Below are 10,130 nucleotides of genomic sequence, written 5' to 3'. Positions count from 1 at the left end.
ACATTCCTAAGCTTTTTTGGTGGTGTCTGAGATTCGAACCTGAACCTTACATATATTATTATGCATTGTCCTTACCAACTGAGCTACACTCACGGGGATCAACATTCCTATGCTTTAAAATTATAAAGAAAAACCAAATTTATTTCTATATTCTCTTAGAAAAAGAAAAAAAAAAAAAAAAAAGACACTACCATACCACTATACTCTTAGTTTTTATTTTTATCTATTTTAAAAATAAAATGAAAACCATAGTTTTTATTATTTTTGATAGCCTAATAATAGGTGGGAGTTGGGACCGCAATAGTCAATACAATAGTAGTAGAAGCGTGCTACCTAGGCAGTCACGTGCGAAGACCAATTGTGTTTATATATATAAAGACATAAGATGAGATGAGACACCAAAGCAAAGCAACAAAGCATAGAAGAGACTCAGTCACTCTATACTGTTTCAAACCTTTTCTTCTTTTTCTTCATTATCCTTTATCTTTGTCTTTCACTGTTTACTAAGTTAGTTACCTTTTTATTCCAACTAACAAATGGACTCACGCAATGGTGAGATAAAGCTTTCAAAGTTCAAAAGAATTTGTGTTTTCTGTGGAAGTAGTCCTGGTAAAAAAACTACCTACCAAGATGCTGCCATGAACCTTGGCAATGAATTGGTATGTATATATTATACACATATCAATTTTAATAATCTATATACTAATTTTTGTTTTTCTAGCTACATTTTTCAATAAGTGAGTTGAAATGGTGTACATGGATCTTATGAGAATATTCATAAAAGTTAAACTAACTTTATGATGTGACATGACATCTTTATTATTCTGCTTCTATAGTGAATTTCAGTTTTTGTAAGGTTATATACTCTGTATTTGGTCATGAATTGTTTTTTTCATTCCATCATATACATTAAGCCCAAAAACATTAATTAAAGTGTTTAATTAAATTGGAATCTCCATTTTTGTTTCATATTAAGGTTTTTAGTTAAGCATCACTCTGAACCAAACATTTGTACGGACTAAAAAATGCTGTCTGTTGAAGAATCATTTTTTGTGCTTTTTTATCTTCATCTCACTTTTTACCTTCACTGTTTGCATTTCAAAGTAACGGTTAAAAATGTACTTGTACTAATGTAAATGTTTTTCTTTTCTTTCATCACATGGGTCATTCATTGTTTCATATTTGACATCATACATAATCATAGTCACCACCATTATTTTATACTAATGATGTTGTTTGTTATGTGAAGGTTTCAAGGAACATTGATCTTGTGTATGGAGGAGGAAGCATTGGTCTCATGGGTTTAGTTTCTCAAGCTGTTCATGATGGTGGTCGCCATGTCATTGGGTATGTAACACTCTTTTTTTCTCTTTTCATCATCATTTTTGTTTATCTCAAAAAAAAAAAAAAAAAAAATCTCTTTTTCCCCCAAAGTTGTGTTTGGTCAATGAGTAACTAGCATGCTTTTGTTAACCTCTTTTACTCATTAATTAACACTATCTTTGTCATTTTATTGTCTGTTGTTGCAGAGTTATTCCCAAGACACTCATGCCTCGAGAGGTATTTGTCTAGTAAAAGCTTAACCCCTTTTACATTCTCCTAATAAAGTGTACTAATTACTCGCTCAAAAGTTGTTGTATCAGATACATCAACTTTTATTGACATGATTTTCTCTTATATTTAGAACCAGAGAGAGACGGGTAAATAATTTATAAAAACCATTTTGCAGCTAACTGGTGAAACAGTAGGAGAAGTTAAGGCTGTTGCTGATATGCATCAAAGGAAAGCTGAGATGGCCAAACATTCAGATGCTTTTATTGCCTTACCAGGTTAGCAATTAGCATGCAATTTGTGTGTTAATTTCTAGTTTTAGCGTGAAGAAATTACCATATCTCATTGTTTGATTCATTTGAAAAAACAATTGTTTCACCGACATTTTCATATTGATTTTTTGTTGTTTACTTGGTTGCTTTTTAGACAGAATGGTTTCTTTTTGTCTAGTAAAGTTGTTTAACTTTCTAGACTAATCCAAGTATTGTTGTGTTTTGTGGGGTTTATTTCTTTGCTAAACCTTTTTATATTTCATTTTTAAAATGTTTAATTAAAAAATGTTTTTCTTGATTTGATTTGGAAGTCACAACCACAAGTAATGAATAACTTTGACTAGTATGGTCCATTCACTGAGGACAAGAAAGGAATTTCTTAATTATAATAAGAAGAAAGTACCTTAAATCATGTTGTTTGAAAATGTTATTATGTGTTATGTGCCTCTTTTCTCATTGCTTCAAATTACTACTAATTCCTAAACAACTTTCATGGCTTTCTTTCACACATTCCAATGTTTATGATTAATAAGGAAGAACAAACAACCCTTCAAAGCTTACTTATAATGAATAATGATAGTGACCTTACCTTACCTTATCCTTTAAAATATAAAATATTGGACTGAAAATCATAGCTTCTGTGGCTCTGATCAACTATATGGTTCAGGTTATATGCCATTTTTTCCACTACTTTTGTTTGAACAGTGGTGTGATTCTGCAAAACTTGCTTCATTTGATAATGAGGGAAAGTAAAGAAAAGGAACTTTCATAAGATAACATTTCCAATTAGCACCTGCACCTGACATTGTTTCATCCTTTTCAATAACCTTTCTACTGCTAGTACTAGTTGTTATTTTATTTATCATTTTGATTCCTTTGTAATTTATTTTGAGTATTGAAAATTAGTGACAGAGAGAGTGGAGGCACGCAAAGAAAAGACAGAGTTTTCAATCACTCTTTCTTGGGATCCTCCTATGAAAATTGATTCCCAAGGAATGACTTATATAAATTATAATTATAACCTTCCCCTGACACTGCCACATCCATACCTACATTTGGACACAAAGTGATACTATACTAACTAAATACCAAGGATTTATTTAAATCAAGGTCGCATTGTGGTCTATGATATTGTCGAGAATTGCGGTCAAATTTGTTTGATGTAGCTTCAATTGTGGTCGCATTGCCGTCACATAGACCTAAAAAACATTGATGTTACAATTCAGATTATAATCATGGATGGTGTATTTTATGTTTCTCAATATTGAATTTTCTGAATTAACTTATGCAGGGGGATATGGAACTCTGGAGGAACTTCTTGAAGTCATAACATGGGCTCAACTTGGAATTCATGACAAGCCGGTAATAATTGACATGTCCAATTTTCAGGAATCTATATCTTTTATGTATATTATAATTTTTATTATTTATGAATTAATCTGGCTTAAAATTCCAAATATGTAGGTTGGATTAGTAAATGTTGATGGATACTTTAACTCCTTGTTGTCATTCATTGACAAAGCTGTGGAAGAAGGGTTTATTAGTCCAAATGCTCGTCACATAATTGTATCAGCACCAACTGCAAAAGAGTTGGTCAAGAAATTGGAGGTAACTAATTTGTCCTAACTAAAAAAACTATAGGTATTTGCATCTTATTGCAATGAAACAAAAATTGACATATCAAGTATTTATCAGTCCATTGTCAAAAAAATAATATTAATCAATCAAATATCCTCTAGTTTATCCAAGAAGTTCTTGCAAAGTGTTTGTTGGCACTATTACAGTTACAACTCCTTTTCAATCTAATTCTCACAAAGTTGTAACAAATGTCCCATGTGAAATCACTATCTTTGATTTTTCAATAGAAAAGTCACATCAAAGAGATGTTTCTTTGATTTTAGTGATTTTATACTATATAAGTAGATAATTGAAAAAGATAAAAACAATAAGCTCATTTATGTCATTTAGCTTTTTGAAACCAATTGTATACTTATTAATTAATTTCTCATCTGTAAAGTTATGCAGCTACTAACTATAAGATTTGAAATTAATTTACAGGAGTATGTTCCATGTCATGAGGGTGTTGCTTCCAAGTTGAGCTGGCAGATGGAACAGCAGCTAGCATACCCTCAAGATTATGACATCTCAAGGTAGCTGTTAGCTATGTTTACTTCACTTGCACGGAATACGAGACCATATGATATAGTAGAATTTTGGAGGTGGAAGAAGAAGCTATTTTCAACTATCAGTGTTCTGCTTTTTTATTTAATCCTTTAATTTCTTATGTAAATTACTGTGATTGACCTGAACTTATGAAAGTTAAATTACTTATTAGTACCTTGTTATAAACTTTGATTTTATTAAAGTTGTAACTTGTAAGTAAGCACTCTCTTAACCTATTATTCAATGTTGATTAGTAGTTTTTATATTTAACTGGCCTTAAGAGTCATCTCATCTTTTGTGTTGATCAAGATTTTAAATTGTTATCATGGCTGTATCACAATTATTGATAATATTATAGTAAATTGTTGCCAATTTCCGTTGTTGCGATGACAATTACAACTTACAAACGCAATGTACTTTTTTTTTCTCTTAACCTTCTAGCTCTCAAGGATGAGTGTTCTGGTAATTTAGAGTTCGGTTGATAGGTAAATGAAGTTTAACTAGTAATACTTTCAATCATGATACGAATTTGAGTTTTCATGAACAATTTGTCCTTAATTTCAAAGTAGTTGCAGATAAATAGAAAAACTTTAAATTGCAACTAATTTTGTGGTTGCATGCCTGTTTTTTAAAAACATTAGTGTTAAGTATCAAAAACAGAAACATATTTCATCAAAAAAAGAAGGCATAAGAGTTTAATTAAGATATAAACTGGGACATACATGGTACATGAATTGATGGTGGAAATGTATTGAACTATGGTCCAAGTTAAATATTGGTAAGTGGCAATAATAAAGAATGGGACCGATTATAAAACAGTGATGTTCAAGGCTTGTCACGAAGTAACTAAATTTAGAGTTCAAAACGTCCAGAGAACTAAAGACAAGAGACAAGAGAGGGACTAGGTGAACGGGGCCAATTTCATGATAGTGGAAGTGCATTTTGGATAGATAGTATTCTTCCTAGGCTCATTCATGTTGCACAAAGAGATTGAATTTTGTAGGCCATTTATTCTCCAACAAATGAGACAATGCCATGTGTTTTCAAGGACAACATGGTATTCAAAGAAATGTTTAAGGGGTCATGTGGCACATGCATCTATCTGAAGACAATACAATAGCTATCTTTGGTCCCAGGTTTCATCTAACAATTGCTAGTGGTTGAAAGAACTTCCTTTCTACAAATGGAACTATAGGTTGAGATATATGAGGCACAAACGCGCTAGATATAATACTAACACTGACTCGTAAACATTTATAATAAAATTGATTATATGTAATCACATGTAGCGGTGTCAGATGCTAGTTCATGTTTGACACAAAATACATAATCTATCCGAAGAGGGCATTGCAAAGAGGAATTATAGGCAACCGTTCTAATCAAGGTGGTGAATATACCCTTTTGATTCCTTCAGAAGTTCTTATTATTAGAACTAATTTTAGAAAAGAAAAAAAGAAAAAGATGCCTTCCCTGTGCTGTATGGGAAAGTGGGAGGTGGTTACAAAACTATAAGTATGTAACAAATTCCCATTATGAGTTTTTCTTCTTTTTTAACTTTTGTACATTCAAATGTAAAATGTTTCGGTGTGTTCCTAAAAAAAAAGTAAAATGTTTGTTGTGTGTTTTTAGATCAGTACTTGTCAAAATATGATTTTGAATAAAATTTGATTAACTTACAATGAAGGTTAAAGTAAAACATATGTATTTGTTGTCAAAATTTATTTATTTATTTTTGTTAGACAAATTTCATGGTTTGTGTGGTTTTCATGCTTTGAAGTCTTGATCTCATGGTTAGTATTTGTTAGACATTTGTTGACAAAATTGTGTTTGATAGAAAATACTAATAATTTATTCTCCTGAGGCAGGTTCGAACTCCAAACATCTAATTTCTTCTCATTTAAAATGTGTGAGTTCCGCCAAAAATAATAAATTCTAATAATTTTATAAGTAAAACCAAATACACACCAAATATTGTTTTAATTAAGTAAGGACTAAGGAAGGGAACAATGACATAAAAATAGAAGGTGAAAGTAATGTTGTAGGAGTAGTACATAGAGAGCTTCTTGTCTAAGAAAGGAATCTGACAACTGTTGATATTTAAGCAATGAGTAAAAGAGGAAGGAGAGTAGGGTCAGAGGAAAAACTCTCTTTATTCATATCAGTCAACTTGCCCTAATTCAAGAGCTGTTCTAGGTCATTGACTCTAGTATAAACGGTTGAATGTGCATCATGCAGTGCTTATTTTGGCAAACATAAAAATGTCTAGGACCACTCTACCTTGCAAACGTAACTTCCAGGGGATATTTTATTGTTATGTTAGGTCACATGGTTCTTCTATACTACCATTCAAATCTGTTTTCAGTTTTCTTAAGCTAAAGTGATAGGTATTGTTGCATTTCCAGGGGATATTTTATTGTTATGTTAGGTCACATGGTTCTTCTATACTACCATTCAAATCTGTTTTCAGTTTTCTTAAGCTAAAGTGATAGGTATTGTTGCATCACCTAGCTTCTGTCGATAATCGTATTAATGGCAATTTTTTAAACCGTAACATGTTCTTATGTGCATATTTCTCAGTACCATGAACCAAAAATAAGGTTTCTATATCTGTAAAATGATGGAATAGTGTAAGAGAGGAATTTCCAAAATATAAATTTGGAAGATTGTAAAAAATACAATGTACCTCTTGGGTAAAGTGGTTGTAGCTAGTAGCGGAGTAAGAAAAAAAGGTTGGGTGAGCCACTAAAATATAAGCCTTCGCTATCAATTAAGTATAAACACGACAAAAATTATGTATGCCACTTTTGAAATCACCGAAAACTAAAATCGTTGAAAAATTGTTTAAAGTCTCGCAAAATAGACCTATATTTTTTTTTAATTTTTTTTCGGGTGGACCACTACGCCACTTTGGGGAGATTTGGATCTGCCGAAAACTAAAACCGACACAAAAGTGTATAAAATCTCGCATAATAGACCTATAGTCGTTAATCTTTTAAATTTTCCGAACCCTAGCCCAAGAAGAGCTCTACCTCTAGTTGTAGCCTTGTGGATGTTGGCTGTGATTGTAAGGTCGACTGTTTGAATCCTATTTTCATTCAAGCAAGTGCGACTTACAACTATTGTAATTATATTGTATCTTGTCTTTTCAAGAATCATAATATGCAGAAGCATATATGAATTCATGATTAGAAAAGTGTATAAAATCTCGCACACTCTAGGAGAACTCTTTTGATGTTCTCTCTATCGATTGTGATCATGTGATGTCAATAACAACGGTGAGGCGACTTGTGTGTTTGACTTAGGGATTATAACATTTCTATTTATAGAATCCAAATTAGGATCAACTATTAATATTTCTATTTTAACCCATCATAAAAATAGAACTACCCTTTAGTATCTACACATTAGATACTCGTACATATTAGATATTCATAAGTTCACTTTAACCAAAATTTATTAGATCACTTAAATTACGCTTAACTTAAGTGACAATCCATAATACATAATTACTCATATATAAAAACAATGTTGGATTAATGATACAACATGAAGCCATTTCGTAATCAACCTTCATATTTGCCAAACGAATTATTTTGTTAACAACCACAACTCTATCTAACAATTGTATCCCAGACACAAATGCAGTTTTTTTTTTTTTGTTGATAAATTTCCAATGATCTTCTTTCAATTTGTTTACAAGAATTTTCTAGATGATTTTGTACATATAACCCACTATATAAATAGGTCTGTTTTCTAGATGACTTGATTTAGGCAACATTGAATTACTATGAAATTCTCTTACAAAATCCACTAAATCTTCTTTTATAAAGCTTCAACAATCTTTACTAAATTTAAAATTGAACCATCAACACCTTAGGTCTTATCTCCATCACAACTCCAATTGACTTCCCTAACTTTTAAGGTGCTTTATTTTTTTTTTCTTCGAACGAGATGAGATTCCAATAGATAAAGGCGGTATAATCGACAAAACGGTTAAAACCACAAATCAAGGTGTTCTCAGACCCGCATTATCATATATAGAAAACTGCTACAAAGTAAGCCCACTCGGTTTTACTTCTCCCTTTGTTGCTTCCACACCCTCCACACAATTTTTTTCCCCTTCTTAATTCGATTAGTTAATTTTGCGTCTGTGGTTGCCCCAGACAAGCATGTAATTTTTAGTGTTGGAGTCTCCGTAACAATCATCTAAATCACTTTTAGCCCCCTATTTTGGCAAAATACTTCCTCTATCTTAGATTAAATGATACATTTAAGTTGTACATAGTTTTTAGGTTTAAATGCACTTTCAGCTTTCTAGTTTGGCAAAACAGTAATTTTTATTTTTTTTAATTGTTCAATTTTGGCATGTTATTTCAAGAGAAAAAAAAAATCAATCCTTGATTTTGACCACCCAATTTGATGATATGGTAGTAAATTATTCCCTTTCTTTTCCTTGTATCATTTTAATTGATCTTCTTTTGCCATCGTAAACTTGGTTACGACTCAATTTAACACCATATTTTTTAAGAATCGACAATTAGGCCATTTGTTTTCACGTTGAGTAACCTAATATAATGCGAAATCATAATTTTTGTTGTTGAAAATGGCAAACTAGCCCATCGAAATTGACATCAGAGAGAATCAATACTTATATCATAAGAAGAACACACTCCAAAGTCTCAAGGCAACACAACCAGACCAATCCAGTGCCAAATCAAAAAATTATGGTGATTTTTTTGAAATATGATAACAAAATTGTGCAATTAAAAATGGGAGGACAAAAATTTCGATTTTGTCAAAATAGGGAGTCCAAAACTAAATTTAAGCTTGAAGAATACGATTTTTGCTTTTTTTGTATTTTGAAAATTAAATTCTTGGATTTTTTAAAATCTTTTTATTTTCGAAAAAAATCTGAATTATAATTAACAAAAATTCATTTTGGCTAATTATTAGAAAATGTATTTTGAAAAAGTTCAGATTTTTCTATCCAAATTAAAAGTAATTTTCCAGATTTTTTTTTAGAAAAAATTCCTGAATCAGATAGTTAGGTGTTGGTGGTACACGGTTAGATATGATGAACTTCTTTTATCCAACGGTCTTCTTTTTTAGGGATTTAAAATTAATAAAATATGACCAAATTGATGACAAAAATAAAGATAAGGACCAAATTGAAACGGTTAATAGTTAAGGGACCACACTGAGAAATTAAAATAAGTTAAGGGACCGGGGGATGTATTAAGCCTTAATTAATTAAGTGGAATGAATTTCAATAGTTAAGTATCCAATGAAAAGAAAATAGATCAAATTATACTGATTGAATGTTACAACAATGTTACACCCTTTCATATCATTTTACTCGATACATATTTTCAAATTTTACACTTAGATGTTAAATTTATTTCATATAGATCAACCATATGTAAAATTTTGCACAGATCTAAATCATTTGTTTTGTCAACGAGACCCATCAAAATTAATTAGAGCAATGCTAAAAAATTTATCAAGAAAAACTCAAGAATGACATGGCAGAATAATCATCCTTAAATTTTATGAAGAAATTATCCTGAAATTAATGTTAGCCAATAAAATCTTAGCCTGGTCGAAAATCATGGGGTCATGGAGTGATTATTGTGCCATGTTATTTTTTAATCTTTCAATCAAATCATTCTTGATATCTAGCATTTTCCAATTAACAATGTTCAACAAAAATGCATAAGTCATTATCAGACATGTTAAATGATTTTAGATTTACGTAAGAATTTGTACATATAAGAAAAAGAAAAAATGAGACAAAGAGAACATATACTACACCATATATTTAGTCCAATTTTACTCATAAGTGGAAGAATTCGGATTCAAACATCGATCACGGTGTTGGAGTTACCAATTTTAATATTTTTTTCAGTCGAACAAGAACACGTAGACTATTTAATTTTAATCCAAATTTATACCATATAGATCTTGGGAAAATTGTATTTTTTTTGTTTGTTTTGACTCACAATGCTGCTCTTTTTTATTTTGTTAGTAAAAGATAAAAACAAACACGTAAACACACAATGCTGTTTTCCATTTTATTCGTGTGCATCGGTGTCTAATATATATTCTATAGAATCCCTATTTGAACGCCAACATTCACCGTACCAA

The 10,130-nt window shown here is 30.9% G+C and overlaps 1 protein-coding gene across 1 annotated transcript; it reads left to right on the top strand.

Annotated features, from left to right (window-relative positions):
- The first annotated feature begins 390 nt into the window (after window positions 1–390).
- On the top strand, window positions 391–4,277 carry LOC11441971 (cytokinin riboside 5'-monophosphate phosphoribohydrolase LOG3). The gene is made up of 7 exons (XM_003625588.4): window positions 391–659; window positions 1,250–1,347; window positions 1,530–1,560; window positions 1,730–1,829; window positions 3,115–3,185; window positions 3,288–3,431; window positions 3,882–4,277. The coding sequence occupies exons 1-7, from the start codon at window positions 537–539 to the stop codon at window positions 3,975–3,977; spliced, it is 663 nt and encodes a 220-aa protein (XP_003625636.2). The 5' UTR covers window positions 391–536; the 3' UTR covers window positions 3,978–4,277.
- Window positions 4,278–10,130: the final 5,853 nt, after the last annotated feature.

This window comes from Medicago truncatula, chromosome 7 (genome assembly GCF_003473485.1).
Source record: "Medicago truncatula cultivar Jemalong A17 chromosome 7, MtrunA17r5.0-ANR, whole genome shotgun sequence".
NCBI classification, from domain to species: Eukaryota; Viridiplantae; Streptophyta; class Magnoliopsida; order Fabales; family Fabaceae; genus Medicago; species Medicago truncatula.
This window is presented reverse-complemented; position numbering and strand designations above follow the sequence as displayed.